The sequence below is a fragment of the Eschscholzia californica genome, unplaced genomic scaffold (genome assembly GCF_041429995.1).
Source record: "Eschscholzia californica isolate CP2 unplaced genomic scaffold, dmEscCali1.0.p SCAF_2, whole genome shotgun sequence".
NCBI classification, from domain to species: Eukaryota; Viridiplantae; Streptophyta; class Magnoliopsida; order Ranunculales; family Papaveraceae; genus Eschscholzia; species Eschscholzia californica.
In genome coordinates, this window is record NW_028238309.1 from 64,877,848 (window position 1) to 64,892,981 (window position 15,134).

General features: G+C 35.8%; 4 protein-coding genes across 10 annotated transcripts in view; 1 reads left to right on the top strand and 3 right to left on the bottom strand.

The window, feature by feature from the left end:
* Positions 1-53: 53 nt before the first annotated feature.
* LOC147560344 (putative zinc finger protein CONSTANS-LIKE 11) lies at positions 54-3,904 on the bottom strand. Its single transcript, XM_086662539.1, has 4 exons — positions 3,099-3,904; positions 2,705-2,917; positions 1,098-1,348; positions 54-547 (listed from the first exon to the last, which is right to left on the bottom strand). The coding sequence occupies exons 1-4, from the start codon at positions 3,672-3,674 to the stop codon at positions 430-432; spliced, it is 1,158 nt and encodes a 385-aa protein (XP_086518665.1). The 5' UTR covers positions 3,675-3,904; the 3' UTR covers positions 54-429.
* Positions 3,905-5,840: 1,936 nt separating this feature from the next.
* LOC147560345 (ubiquitin-conjugating enzyme E2 enzyme activator PEX22-like) lies at positions 5,841-10,045 on the bottom strand. Its single transcript, XM_086662540.1, has 9 exons — positions 9,520-10,045; positions 8,919-9,146; positions 8,787-8,834; positions 7,628-7,684; positions 7,423-7,524; positions 7,063-7,128; positions 6,493-6,594; positions 6,263-6,379; positions 5,841-6,144 (listed from the first exon to the last, which is right to left on the bottom strand). Exons 1-8 carry the CDS (start codon positions 9,628-9,630, stop codon positions 6,266-6,268), a joined length of 828 nt encoding a protein of 275 aa, XP_086518666.1. The 5' UTR covers positions 9,631-10,045; the 3' UTR covers positions 5,841-6,144; positions 6,263-6,265.
* Positions 10,046-10,955: 910 nt separating this feature from the next.
* Positions 10,956-12,021, bottom strand: LOC147560346 (cyclin-U1-1-like). The gene is made up of 2 exons (XM_086662547.1): positions 11,552-12,021; positions 10,956-11,409 (listed from the first exon to the last, which is right to left on the bottom strand). The coding sequence occupies exons 1-2, from the start codon at positions 11,974-11,976 to the stop codon at positions 11,142-11,144; spliced, it is 693 nt and encodes a 230-aa protein (XP_086518673.1). The 5' UTR covers positions 11,977-12,021; the 3' UTR covers positions 10,956-11,141.
* A 251-nt stretch (positions 12,022-12,272) lies between these two features.
* The window catches only part of LOC147560347 (cysteine-rich receptor-like protein kinase 10), a 101,518-nt gene continuing 98,656 nt past the window's right edge, over positions 12,273-15,134 (top strand). For 2 of the 7 annotated variants that reach the window (XM_086662530.1, XM_086662529.1), the window contains exons 1-6: positions 12,273-13,477; positions 13,567-13,698; positions 13,809-13,930; positions 14,035-14,245; positions 14,372-14,609; positions 14,689-14,839. In XM_086662530.1, the coding sequence (XP_086518656.1) occupies positions 12,682-13,477; positions 13,567-13,698; positions 13,809-13,930; positions 14,035-14,245; positions 14,372-14,609; positions 14,689-14,839 (1,650 nt within the window). In that variant the 5' untranslated portion in view covers positions 12,273-12,681. Of the gene's footprint in view, positions 13,478-13,566; positions 13,699-13,808; positions 13,931-14,034; positions 14,246-14,371; positions 14,610-14,688; positions 15,124-15,134 lie in introns of all 7 variants that reach the window. The other 5 variants (XM_086662534.1, XM_086662531.1, XM_086662535.1 and 2 more) reach the window with 5 other exon arrangements.

A 15,134-nucleotide genomic window follows, 5' to 3' on the forward strand; every position in this document is an offset into this window, starting at 1 on the left:
TAAAATATATATTTGAACTTCAAAATACAAATAACATACTAAATTAATAAAACTGAAAGCAAAATTTCACTTTTTTTTCCTCCTATTACTTGAAACATAAATATATGACGACGATCCAATAAAAAAACACCAAAATTTGTTGTTTCATATTCAAAACTAAAGACATAATAATTATTTAACTAGAAGTATCATATATGAGAAAAAGAATTCTCCTTTTATTCCTTTTCTTTCTTATTTTCCTTTTTAATAGGATTTTATATTTTCATATTCTCCATTTTGTGTTTTTTGAATTGCATGTATGTGTAGGCTTTTATGTGGCTCAAGACGGGAAACCCGTTTCCCTTTTTTTTTACTTTTATTTTAGTTCTTGGAAGCTTGTACTTCCGATCAAGAAAGTTTATTCGTAACGTTCTACTTTAGTAGTTTTGTTCATGTTGGATGAGGATCAATGTCACAAGCTTCACCATTCTTCACAAATCTACCTTTAACTCGTTTTCTTGTATCCGCTCTAGCTTTACGAGAAGCATACCTTACTTGTTTGTGGAATCTGCACATAAAGATTAAACGATGTTAGAGCTTGTGAAAATAGTGTCACGAACAAAAAAGTTAGTCTCTGACCAAGAATATAATCACCCCACCCATTTATTTTGATGGTTTGAGTAGGATAGATGCCTCAGACATTTGATATGGTTTAGGGCCAAGGTGAAAAATGTCAATTGATGGGAGTTACGAAATAGTCTGGTCAAAGGATATATACCTAAAGACTACGAAAATAATAATTAAAGGCCACACATTTTCAATGATTTGAATTTAAAGGCCACTTATTTTCAATGGTTTGAATTGAACGATCGTAAATTTAATATGGTCTAGAGTAGTCAGGTTTGTCCTTAGTCAGATGTGATTTACATCACTAGACGGGACAGGCGAACACATGAACGATGGGCGAGAATAATCCCATGTGACAAAGGAAAGTCTTATGACAACATTTAGGGTCTCATTGTTTTGTTTTGGTTAGCAACTATAATTTTATATAGTATAATGGGCGAATCATCTTCAGACGAGTCAAAATCAGATGAGTCATAGACGAAAACACCTACGTTCTCGTTTTCTTCTTTTCTTTGTATCTCATCTTTGCTTTGTCTCTTGCTTGTGAAGAACTAGTTTCCAAGCCTATACCCGATGGGGTTTCACCTTTTAGAAACATTGGTGGAAGTCCACAATCTTCATAATCAGCAACTTTGTTTTCTCCACCCAAAGGGATGCTTTTTGACCCTTCTGAAATGGTTGCTGAACCAGCAATACCAGAAGATGGAAGAAGTGAGCACTCTTGTTCCCTTGATGAGGAAGCCTGAAGGGAGATATATTATAATTGTCATTGAACTAAATGTGAATGGAAACATAAAACAAGAAAAACAAAAGAAGCGACTATGACGACCCAAAACCCTAACAATATCGTCTCTACTTTTTGGCACACGGGCCGAACTCAACTGAGTCAATGAGAATAGAGAACTGAAGCCTCTAGGAGCCCGTCCAAAACAATATCGTCTCTACTTTTTGGCACACGGGCCGAACTCAACTGAGTCAATGAGAATAGAGAACTGAAGCCTCTAGGAGCCCGTCCAATAGGCTATGACACTTACTAAGCTCAAACCTACACCTATAACTCAGCTCTAATTCCACAACATCCTCACTGATCCATTTTCCACTCCAAAGCAATGTAAAACTATTACACTATCTCATCAAACAATGTGGGACTATTAGATGGAGTCATTTAAAAGGCTTCCAATTGGTTGTAGTACATATATACATGAAAATAAAACCTCAAGAACAAACTATGATCAACACAGATGAACAAACAAAAATGCTAGCTTGAAGCAAGAAATGAGTCTTAAGGATGATAATTTCCAAAATTTTGTCCGTATAAAATGTACCTTATATGTATATAGATCATCCGAAAAGATTAATCTACACAATGACATTCAAATTCCGCTTTAAACAAAGGAAATAGATCAATCTTCTTTCTTTCCATTGCTAGTTAATGTTGTGAGGAATAACAAGCAATCAAGAAAAGCAATAAAGATAGTAAACAATCACACATAAATAAGAGATTTACGTGGTTCGGTTGATGAGAAATACTCAATGGCGAGCAATGGTGCGATGATTTTCATTATGAATGAAGGACAACTTACAAAAATATCTCTAGGATTACACTTTATATAGCTCACTGCAAGCCCTAATCTCATTGCCTCACCGCCTCTCTTTCTAACTCCGTAATTACATGGATACCAGTTACATTGCGCCATTAGTCAAACTACGACAAACATAAGCAAAATGGGTGGGGCCAAAAATCTCGTGTTGGGGACGCCCTGAAAGCAGTTTCGAATAGCAAACTAGGTTGGATATCGACCCATATTCGAGACACTTTCAACCGTTAGTTTGTCTCTTTCGTTTTACATTTCAGTCACTTCGACTTAGTTCAAGGAATTAATTACGTAATATATTTTGTTCGAGGATGGGAATTTCTGTTTCAAATCTCATTACCTTACCTAAAAGGAGTAGTTTAATCTATCAAAGCCTTAGGAGGTTTTCTCTCATATACATTTTGTACAATTTTATTTGCATGAATTTACCTGAAATTAGAACAATGCAAACAAGTTAACAGAAAAACAAACATAAGATTTAAATCACTTGGAGTTAGTCTCACCTCAATGACATTGTCATTCGAACCAAAATAGTCACCAACTTGAATATCGTTTTTACCCAAGGAAATTGCTCCAATAGGGTTCTCGAAATTCATTGGTATGTAGTCAAATGAATTATCGGTGTTCTCAAATTCTAACAGAGCTTTTTTCTTATTTGAACCTTCACATATGGCATCGACTTCGTACATGTCTAGACCATCCACTAGATATAAGGCCTGTCAAACATTGATTAGAGGCTCTTAAGTATAAAAAATGGCCAAGTACTCAAGTACAGAACAAAATTATGAAGAAAAGGAACCTAAACCAAAATCATTTTAAAGCTTAAAAGTTGTACGTTTTTCATGATTTTCGATGGAATTATCCTAATGAACAAAATATACCGAATGAGGAACTCACCTCGAATGGGGTTGATTCCTTGAGAGAAAGATTTGGTTCTTGATTATAACATATAGACTCCCAATCTTGCAACGATTGATCTAAACTTGGTTCGAGCTTCGTAGAAGCTCCCAAGTCATTCAACACATTATTGTTGATCATTGTTAAACCATTTTGATTCCCAATCTTGCCACCATTGGAAGAGCTACTAAGACAACTCTCGTTCGCTCCTATCCTCGAATCAACTACCTCCCAAAATGAATATTCATCAATATCCAAAGAAGATAAGTACTTAAAAAACTCGGGTAACGAAGGACAACCCGAATAAGATTGTAATGAAACATGATAATGATTATGGGTTGAACAACCATTTCCATTCAACTCACAAACTTTACAAAATGAAAATTTGTAACCAAAACACCTAATGGTAGCTGGTTGTGAGTTACATCTATCACAACTAAGTGAACGAAAATGGCGTTGGGAAAGTGGGTTTGATGAATGAACATCAATATCACATTGTAAGCAAAGACTTGCAACATCTGCTATACAATATACTAAAGCTCTCACCATTCCACAAAGTTCACATAATCTAGCCATTTCTCTATCTGTCTGTTTGTCTGTCGATCTGTTTGTCTGTCTATCTGTTTGTCTGTCTATCTATTTTGTTTGTCTACGAAGATCAAATAAAACTAACAATTTTTATTTGAAGTGGGAGAAGAAAAAGAAGTTTGGAAGAGATATAATTGAATAGTACTAATCAAATCTACTAGAAAAGATTCACAATTCATCCAAATTCTCTAGAGAAAAAACAAAGAGCAAAGATAAGCAAGTAAGATTATTGAGATTAGGTTAACTATTTATTTACTTTCTAGATGGTACATGTGGCAACATAACATTGAGTAAAACCAATTTGTCCGGCTGACGTGGGTTACTTTTTTTAAGTAAGAAGTGCTTTACATTATCTACACCCACTTTACTCTGAGAAGTGGGTAATAGTCACATACATTAACGGCGTAAGAAATAGTAAACGTTCTGTTTCTTGCCCTTTTTACTCGTTCAGTGAGTTTGTTTTACCTTCCTCCATCTGTGTAATACGTATCTCAAGAATGTCTGTATTTGACTTTCTGTATATCTGCGGTATTTCTTTTGATATCTATGTAACTGCTGATGTGGCATTTCAGAGCTATTTTCGGGTTATGAGTTGAATATTTTACCCTTTTGATTGGTTGACCACGACAAAACAGGGGCGTAGCAATAGCGTCCCCAATACTAGGAACTTTAAGAGTCTAAGTATCTATATCTTAATGTAGTAGGTTATTTTTTTTTTCAACAAAAAAAAATGTAATAAGTTTCTTTTGCATTTGTCGTCAGTCTTTCATAAGTGTGAAATTCTGGCTCAGCCCTTAATCTTAACCTACTAAATCACATGTTAAATTAACGAGGAATGATCACGCTTTTATGGGTATTTGTGGCACTTTCTTTGTTATTTGTGACAGTCATGGTATTTGTGCGGCTTCAGAAGTATCTGTTGACTGTTATCATTTGTCAGTTTCTTTAGTCTGAGACTATTTCACGGTAAGAGACAGTTTCACTACAGTTTGTAACATTTTCATAGGCATTGTGATGATTTGGCATGTATTCGTACTGTTTTCATGCGTATCTCTAACGATTTCATATGTATTTATGGCTTTATGCTGGTCTCACTAGTATGTGTCATGCGATATTTGCAGTCTTTTTACAAGTAAAAGTTCAACAGTGTGTCGGTGTATTTTCAACACCTCCGTAGGATATTTGTGGTGCTTTTATGATTATTTCGACGTTCAATGGGGTATTTGCAGCACCTCCACATGACATATTTTTGGTGTCAGAACAAATGTTTGCAACCCTTTAATTTGCCATTCACGACGCTGGAAGAGATTCAAGGAGGTAGGATAGAGGGAGGCAAAACCGTGCTTTGAGAGTAACGGTAGTTGGAATCTTATATCAAATGCGAGAGTGACCGACCAAGTTGTGCCATAGGGGCATTCTCAACATCGATGAGCTCTCTTTAATAACGACATGAACGTTTCGACGAATTTACAAAGGACCCAGTTTCTTTTATTAATATATCTTTTTTTTGTTGAAAGATTTTATGAATATATCTTAGTTGGCCAGCTTCTTTTACTAATATATCTTACTCTAATCTTAGTTGATGCACTTATATTCCGAAGGTTATTACAAGTTCCATAGGTATTTGTGACAAATCACTAGTTCTGCCTTTAAACTTTAAAGGACTATTTATTATGCTTTAATAGTATTTGCTACGTGTACATGAAGTATATATGTCAGTCCATGCCCGTTTGCACCGTTGGCACTATTTGGGATACTCCACAAGGCATTCACAACATTGATCTGTATTTGCAACATCAGGATGCGATGTCCACAAGGGTGCCCACATTCCATGAGGGCACCTGAGACAGTGTTAAGTCGTCGCTAAACACATTTGCAACCTTGTTAAGTCGGCTAGACATCAGGTATTTGCGATGCTAACACACCTGTTCACATTAGCAGGCATTTTCGTGGCCATCTGTGACATCTTAGTGGGCCATTCTAAGCTCTCAACTGTCATTTTGCAAGCCCCTATGACATTTGCAGCACCTCAACAGGAAATAAGCAACATTTCATTTTTGCAACAGGTCTAATACATAACAGACCATTTCATGCAATCAGGATTCAGGAAGACAGACAACCAACTGCACTAGAAAATTCAGGGTTCCAGATATGTGCAAGCACCAGAGATTAAACTAACATTGAACACTTAAGAATTTAAGCCATTCATAAGTTTCCAGGCAGATCTAAATATAAGTAATATTATCCATAAATATTGTAGAACATATAAAAGCTTTTTCCCTGTGATACAGGGAAATATCATTCGAGTCTTTGTACCTTAGCTAATAACTAAAAAACAGGTCTGAGCATATCAACAGAGACTTTCTCGTTAGTTTCTTTACTTGCTTCCAAACGAGCCGATCCAATCAAAAAACCCCACCGTGCAGAACCTACCATACGAGCCTGAATATGATATGATCTGACAAGAAAAAATCATACAGAAAGGCCAACTTTAGAAGAACAGCAAGTAATTTATGTTTGTGCAAAGAAAAGAATAGGTGTATTTCAGCATTTTAAGATTAAAAATGTGTACTTACAATTTAATTTCTTTCTGGGAATCCAAAGAACTGCTCTAAGTTGGGGGAGCTGTAAGTATTGTTAGAAGTAATTTGTGATTTGCTTGGACAAATGAGGAGCTGATTTTTGATGAACCTCTGATCGAAAAAAGAGGGTACGTATTAGATTGGTTATGTTCTAATTTAACAATACGAAAACTACAATGTCAAGGACTATTGAAAATTTGGATAGATGGTTAATGGGAACATACAGATAACTGAAATATGATATCAGGATTTGAATCGATGTGCCAATCTGGTTCTAACTGCCGAACAAAAGATGTGCGCCCATTTTCTGTACTACAAAAGAGAACCTGCATGTATAGTTCAAGAGGAAACATGACAAGTGAGAAGATGGTTTGTTTGAGAAACTCCCACCAGTTCTAGAGTTTCATTCTTTTACTAAGACTGAAAATTCCATCAGGAACCAACAAAAAGGTCACTTATTTTCTATTATGCTTCTCTTTTCTCGATTTTGGTCCAAAACTCAAAATCCATTTCCGAAGAACACAAAGAATCTTGGTTAGTTAAACTAATAAAGTCACGGGCTCTGAAAGAGCAAGGAGAAAAACATAGGCAACGGACAACCCGTTATTGTGAACGAAGAAACTAAAAAGAAAACAGCATCCACATGGTAGGCAACATTGAAAATGTTCAAGTAGAAACACCAAAACATCATATCCATCATAACAGGACTTTCACGGTTTGAAAAGTAATAGCATCAAAAGATGGCCTTAATAACTGCGATTTGTTTATCCATCTAAGAACAGAAAATCTTTTACCTTATCCTTGACCAGCCCAACAGATGTGATAATCCCAGCCTCTTCCAAAGCCAAAAGTACTTTTTCCTGGAAATTCATCTCTTTCAGAAGTGAAGTAAATTGTTGTATACATAAATTTTTAAAAGCGTAAAAACAAACTTTCCATTGTATCCGTTTCTTAGTGAATTACTTAGAAAGAACCTAATAAAGTGAAATATAGATAAATGAAATAGTCAAGATGGAAAAATTTGAGCACACATGAAAATAGGCAAAGAAAGCTACAACGTGCCGCCTCATAATATAGACCAAAATGAAGAATCAATGTTATATTATGACTTAAAAGTTATAACGATGCAGAACAGAGTTCTAAAGCTTACACACCCCGGATTCATCATCTAGGACTCTTTCCATAAGATATAGATCACAGAACTTTGTGATTTCTAAAAGCACTTCCAGCACAGATGACCTAACAGTTGCATGTTTCTGTCCAAAAGAAGCAATACCCAACAACATCATTTCCGTCAAATCCATATTATATCATTTATGTAAGAATTATGGTGCCTATAGGAGAAACTTCGTCACACACCTGGAGTTCCTCTGGAGTAGTCTCCTCAAGGACCACACCGAGCAATCTGCACGTAACCTATAAAATAATAGAATTCGTGAACAATATTAGTTCCTTCGGCAAGGAAGAAAATGATTTATTTAACAGCCCACATGAGGTAACCTACTTGTTGAATCAGATTACATTAGATCTACATATATCTCAATCCGCATATAAAGACAGTTAGTGTCTCTGATGAGCGAACCATGGGAGCCAAAAGAACAAAGAAGATAATTTTCTACCTTTAAAGCGCTCTCCAGAACCAGTTAGAAAAGTCAAGTGGTAACTCACTTTTTTGCCTTTCCAAGATAAACATGAGATCAAAAGAAATTTGAAGGCAAGAAATATCCAGAAAAGAGAACTCATTGAAAGCAAGATAGCAATATACTCATGTAGTCATGTCATCTCAAATAAAAGAACCAGGTTCCTAACTTCCAAATTGTCATGACAAATTGGATCTGGATCTCGTAACCTGAGACCACGACATGAATTCTGTAATAATCAAACGCTATTATAGCCTCTCAAATCTAATGTCTGTGAGCAGGTAAGCATTAGGATATAGCACAAAGTGACTTGTAATTACTTGCCTTACAACTATCTAATAATATTTTGCATATTGTCAAAGGAAAGCTAAATCGTGGAAACCTCTCTGAGATTCTCTAATACAAGCAATAGTCATCATGGGGTACATAGCAATATAACTAAAACCAAGAATCAGGCAAGCAAATGATCCAAATAAGTATTCACAAGAAAAGTTTTAAAATGCATTTTAACGGCTCAAGGTTGTTTGCTCTCACAAGGCATAAACTAGTTCTTTTGCAAGAAAAATACTAATGTTTTAATGTTGTCCAACAACTCAAAACTAACAGTGGACTTGTGCACATGTTTTATTTTAAAGTTCAAATACATACACCTCGAGGCATCATGTGACTGCCTTGTCTCGAAGCTTGCCTCGATCCGTATGCCTTGAACATTTTTTAAAATACTTTTTTGTTAGTATCATTGTTTTTTAAATCTTGTTCACAAGTATTGCATGTAATTCGTATTTCCACAAAGCCTTGGAACGTTTCCAGTTTGTTTTTTAAAATAAGTAAAGCATGCACAATGAGTTAATGGAATCAAAGGGAAGTAAAGCTAATACCTTTCTCCCATCATTCAATTTCTGTCTAACCATTTGACCTAGTGTTGGCTGCAAAATAAAAGAAAAACAATCTCATATTTCATTCAATACTAATGTAACTAAACATGATATAATGAAGTACAAACACAGCACCTGTAGTGGCTGAAAGAAATGATCAATCACATTTTGAGCTCTTGAATCATCAGACAATGAAGAAAAAACTGCGGAACTCGTAAGGGTATCGACATCCGAATAACCACTATCAGGAGCCTGTGGTATAGGTTCCCTCCTTTGTTGCCTTGTGGGGGGAGTTCTCAATAATCTCCAAGCTAAGACTAGTGCAATTGCAAGCCCAGCAAAAGTTCCAAGAGAACCAGAACTCTGATATAGTTCCCAAAAAAACAAATCAATTTCCTCACTTAAACCATTACAAAAATAAAAAAGTTGTGATTTTGATTAACAAGTTAGTGGGAAAAATCTGAACTTTAGCCACATTTCAACTTAACCTATCTATCTAAACTTATAATCAGATAAATCAATCTAAAACCCTCAAAAGATAAGAAAAAGTTGAAATTTTTACACATCCCCAAAACCTAAAAATGCACATATTCAATCAAATCTCAGCTTTATTGAAACAAAACATGAAAAAAAAATCCTAAACAAATTCCCATATAGAAAATAATGGCATGCAAAAAACACTCAGATCTAAAGCATTTAAAAAGATGAAAATGAGGAGGAAATGTAAGAAAATAACCAGATTATCGAGGGAGATCGAGAGGAGATTAGACATCTTTAGGGTTAAATAAGAGCCAAATTTCTTAAGTAACTGAACTGATTCATCTTCTGAAGTAGTAGTATCTTCCATTGTTTCAAAAACTCTCTAAATGTCTAATTACCCCTTCGTTTGATCTACCTCAAGGTTCTCAACTTATAGAAACCCTAAAAGTAAAACCATTCAATATAAGTCATGAATCAAATCTTCATTGATTTAACCTGTAGAGATATGTTTCAGGCTTTTCCGTAGTTAGGGTTTGCTTTTAAGAGAGAGAAAGGAAAGGGGGAAAAGTGAAACAGAGAAAGGTGGGAAATCAAATTCCTTGTTGTGATTGAAATCAAAATCATATGTCCTCCGGTTCAGGGAAACCGCTCAGGGATAGCTGCCAGCCTGCCTCGTGATTTGATCTCTGATTCAATGTGTCCAGTTCTAGATTATTAAAATGTTTCTTTTACTTTCATCACCTTGTTTTTTCTGTTTGTTGTAGATCCAAGGGTTGTAATGTGAAACAATCTTGATGGTATGCCCTGTCTGAATTCCAGCAAGGCTACCCGAGCCCAATCCGTTTATTTCATCGGGTCTTGTAGGGTTGAACCCGTCTTCGCAATTTCGATTCTAACATACTCGTGTGTCCATTACAGATTTCGAGTTTTCGAAAAAAAGTTCCTAACTCTAGGAACTTTGCCCTTGCAAGATTTAAAGAAGAAACTATTTTACTATCTTTTTCTGAATCTTTCTAGCCACGAGATTCAGCCAAAATTTAAGTCAGTTACAAAGTCATTTCAGTAATGTGAAGTGTTATTTGATTGATGTCCCGAATAAGCTCGCCACCGATCTAATTAAGATTGAGGGAGCTCAATATGAAACCGTCGTATCTATCTAGCAAATTAATACAAAGTCATAGTACATTTCGTCCTGGTTAATTGTTTAGGGGTGTCAAAGGATTTGTTATTAATTGTGGTTCGGGTACACTACACCACATGGAATGGCAATTTCTTAGGAGGTTTGGATCTAATTCTTAATTATTTTGATTATAATTCCATTATATAAGAATCGGAAACATAAACCTCAAGATTTTTTTCTCGTTGCACTTTGTTTTTGTATTTTCTGCATTGAATTAAATTCATCTGATAACTGCATCCTACATAACTTCATCGTTTATAGGTATTATTGTTGAAGAAATTATCCATAATGCCCTAAATGAGAAGTATATTAAGAATTAAGGGTGGTCATAAAAATTCGGCAAAACAATTACTGCAGGAATAAAGATGTTATTATGTTCGAAAGCTAACCTAACAATGGCACAAGCCGCTAACGTGGATTACCCACATTGCCGCTGGCCTTGGGCATACAAACGTGGACAATAAAAAAACTCATAAGGAGAAAAATCCTCCTTATACATGACTATGTACTAATTTAACCAATTTCAAGCATCACATTTCAAGTAAAATCAGTTTTCAATGTATGCAATTTTCCTTTCTTTGAGAGATAGAGAGAGGCCTATCTATACATGAAGACACACAAGGCTGAATTAATAACAGTAAGAACAAAGCCAGAAATTGAACTACAACCTAGATAGAAGATGAAAATTTTGAAACAGACTAGAATATCATATTAGGGGATGAAGAACTCTGTTGAGTTCCATCAACCGAAATCTCTGTCTCATCGTCGATGATAGTTCTTTCCATTTTGTGCTCAATACCACCAACACAAATCATCTCCTTCTCCAAGTGAAGACAGTAGCTTTCAAACACTCTTGAGCTAACAACAACACCAAAATTCAACAAGAACAACAACTCTAGTTCAAGTCTGTTCAATTCAGCATTGCTTAATCCACCTACCCGAGCGTAAAACGAGTTATTATAGTGCCTGAAAACACCATTAAAGCAAGACATTATTAGTTCAAATTCACAGAGAGAGAGAGAGAGAGAGAGAGAGAGAGAGAGAGAGAGAGAGAGAGAGAGAGAGAGAGAGAGAGAGAGAGAGAGAGAGAGAGAGAGAGAGAGCTTACACATCATCTAGCATCTTAGCTGCAACCATGACACTAGTAAGAAGCAACCTATGAACATTGAGAGAGATAACAAGAAAATCAGGGTGTCTATGAACCAATCTATCAATATAAACATACCCAACCACAAAACATGAAGGACTACAATTTGTATACTTATATATCCTTTCTAAATACATTTTTATGCTTATACTTGGTGCTCTAACTCCATTAAACACATTCAATTTCTCCCCATTAGATAATCTCAATAACCCTTTACTATCAACTCTTTCTTCTCCACCGGAACCCATTAAAAGTCGATCGTTTCGACCCACCAATCTCTCTAGCAAGAACGATAACACGGTCAAGACTCTCGGTGTCGTTGTTGGTTCACCTTCACATGGCTCTAACCGTCGATGGTTCTCATCAACACCGTTCTCCTCTAACATCTATCCTTTATCTTTCTCACTCTTGTTTCTTTCTCTCTAAACTATAAAAACTAGCTATAGACTTCATATTATCTTTATGTGAAAATTGAAATGCTAATAATGATCCAACTTTCTTTCCACTCAATTTGGTTTTACTAAATTAGAAGAGACAAAGTCATGTTATCTCTTTAACCTTATAAATAAGAATATTAGAATGTGTGGATGAAACTATAGAAAGAATGACAACCTTGGAAGGTATATCTACCTGGTATTTTTTGTTTGGTTACTTTAATGGATAAATTTCAGAATCAACTGACTGAGGATCTATAGCCGAAAAATGTTTCCAAATACAACCGTTTCAACTCAGACCACGAGTCAGATTTCAGATCTGACTTAAATAAAAACAAACACATATGTGAGTTTTAATGTAATTAGATGGAAGTTAGGTTAATTACCTTCTAAAAGTTTGTAGTTGGTCTACTCATAGTGAAGGAATAATTTTCTAACTAAGCCAAGTCTCAGTCTTCATAGACTTGGAAAATTCGCGTGTCTTCAATATTCAAGACCCCATTCAATTATTTGTAGAAGAGGAACCGTTTCCAACTTGCCAAAACTCATCAGTCTTGACCAATGTTAGAAGACTTTGATTAAATGGCGAAAGTTCAGACATTGTCATTATAGTTTTTTTTTTCTTTTTTCAGATCAAGAAGTTAATCATTCATTCTAATGGGTAGCTTTTTGTTTTTGATTATCACCATTATCATACAATTATGCAGCTTTACAGTGACTGCACAAGAGATAGAAACAAATGATTATTACTTCTGTTTGGGAGGAAATTATATTGATAACAGCAAATTTGAGTCTAACATAAATTTCCTTCTCAGTGGTCTATCCTTAAACCAGAACCGGAGTGAAATGGGCAGAGATATAGGATACTACTATTCTACAGCTGTAGGCCAAAAAACAGATACAACTTACGGGTCCGTACAGTGCAGAAGCATAACAATGAACGAAATGTGTAGGAATTGTGTTGATAAAGCAGTTAAGGAGATCAAAGAAAAGTGTCAAAACAAGAAAGAAGCAATCATATGGTATGATAATTGTATGGTGAGGTACTCCAACAACCAATCTAATTTCTCCATCATGCAAGATAGTCCTACATTTTATAAGGGGAACGATAATTCCGTTCTCAACCAAAGTCAGTTTGATGGTGTATTGCATGGGTTAATGAATGATCTTATAAGAGAAGCTACTTCTAATGGTTCTCCATCTTCATCTAAATTTGCAACTAAAGAAGTCAATTTAAAAGACTCTGATAAGGTATATGGTCTAGTACAGTGCACATCAGATATATCATCAACTAACTGCAGTAAATGTCTTTCTGGGGCTATTTATCAATTAGGGTTTTATCAACGAGGTGGAAGAATTATTCGACCAAGTTGTTTTCTTAGATATGAGTTGTATCCTTTCTATGATACAAACACCATCGCACCTCCAACGAGTATCACAATTGTACCCAACAGTAAGTCATGTATATAAGGATTAAACATGTTAACATACTCATCTTCTATGTTTGGATTACTAACCAAAAATACTTAACATTTGCTGCAGCAGCATCGACGGGAAAGAAACCAATTAAACTCGTGGTTATTATATCCGTTCCTTCGGTTATTATAGTGATAACCATAATTTGCTTTTGGTATTTCTGCTTAAGAACAACGATTGCAGAAGACAAATTTGATGGTAAGAACTAAATAGTAGGGAAATTGCTAATTATTCTTATTTGTTTCTCATAATGATACTCCAAATTCCTAATTACTTACAGAACTCTATCGTTTCTTCTTCTACTAAAGGTGTTGATAAGATTCAAAGTGATGGATATTTTCAGCCGAGCTTTGTTACCATAAGAGCTGCAACAAATAACTTCTCCGACGATAATAAGCTTGGACAAGGTGGATTTGGTTCTGTTTACAAGGTATTTCAGACAAAAACCCCTTAAAGATACTGTTCTTTTGTTAGAACAGAAAAAAAGAAAATCAAAGTTGTGGTCTTTTGACGGTGATCTTTTATTGTATTAAGGGTACACTACCCGACGGCCAGGAAATAGCCGTAAAAAGGCTCTCTAAGAATTCCTGTCAAGGTGACAAAGAGTTCAAGAATGAAGCTGTATTAGTTGTGAAACTTCAGCACCGGAATCTTGTGAGGCTTCTAGGTTTCTGTTTAGAACGAGAAGAACGATTACTCATCTACGAACTCATGCCAAACGCAAGCCTCAACCACTTCATCTTCGGTTTGTCTCCTGTATCATTCTAGTTCAATTCATCATCTAGTCAACGACCTAATGTAATTAGGTTCTTAATGTCTTGTTACAAGTAAAACGGTTGCCTAGTTTGATCATTTGGTTGTGTGAGTGTAGATTTGCCTAGATGTGTATTTTTGTCTTGGAAGAGACGATACAAGATTATAGGAGGCATTGCTCGAGGTCTTCTCTATCTTCACGAGGATTCCCGACTTAAAATTATTCATCGAGATCTGAAAGCCAGTAACGTACTGTTAGATGCAGATATGAACCCCAAAATTGCAGATTTTGGCATGGCTAGGATGCTCCTAGTGAACCAAACGGAAGCTAATACAAGCAGAATTGTCGGGACATAGTAATTATTCCAACCTTAAGCCAATGAAATTGTCAGCAACATAGATTTGTTCAAAACATCTAACGAATAAATTTTGCAGTGGATATATGGCCCCAGAGTATGCGATGCATGGACACTTCTCTGTGAAATCGGATGTGTTCAGTTTTGGTGTCTTAGTTCTAGAGATCCTCAGTGGGCGGAGGAACAACTCTTTTTACGGCTCAGAAGGTGCTCAAAACCTTCTAAGCTATGTGAGTATGACATGTTTTTTTTTGTAACTTTATTTTGTTTTTTGTAGTACACTTTGATGACCTAAGCCCTAGCAGTCATCGATATTTTACCCCACGCCAATGCCCAACGTTACGGGGTTTTGTTCTTCACGGAGACTTCACTAGCCTACCTAAAAGGCCTCGACACTTAATAAGCATGAGCTCACATCCCACATCGCTTGGGAGAGTGTCCACAGGCTGGGGTACATGTAAGAGTTCAAGCTTAGTAAGTGTCGAGGCCTTCTGGGTGGGCTCGTGGAACCTTCGCCCAAAATAA

Coding starts and splice junctions, on each gene's coding strand:
- LOC147560344 (XM_086662539.1), bottom strand. CDS start 3,674: ATGGCTAGATTATGTGAACTTTGTGGAATGGTGAGAGCTTTAGTATAT. Junction 2,918..3,098: donor AGGAATCAACCCCATTCGAG/GTGAGTTCCTCA, acceptor AATGTTTGACAG/GCCTTATATCTAGTGGATGG. Junction 1,349..2,704: donor CGAATGACAATGTCATTGAG/GTGAGACTAACT, acceptor ATCTCCCTTCAG/GCTTCCTCATCAAGGGAACA.
- LOC147560345 (XM_086662540.1), bottom strand. CDS start 9,630: ATGGAAGATACTACTACTTCAGAAGATGAATCAGTTCAGTTACTTAAG. Junction 9,147..9,519: donor CGATCTCCCTCGATAATCTG/GTTATTTTCTTA, acceptor GAACTATATCAG/AGTTCTGGTTCTCTTGGAAC. Junction 7,525..7,627: donor CTACTCCAGAGGAACTCCAG/GTGTGTGACGAA, acceptor TCTTTTGGACAG/AAACATGCAACTGTTAGGTC.
- LOC147560346 (XM_086662547.1), bottom strand. CDS start 11,976: ATGTTAGAGGAGAACGGTGTTGATGAGAACCATCGACGGTTAGAGCCA. Junction 11,410..11,551: donor GCTAAGATGCTAGATGATGT/GTAAGCTCTCTC, acceptor TGGTGTTTTCAG/GCACTATAATAACTCGTTTT.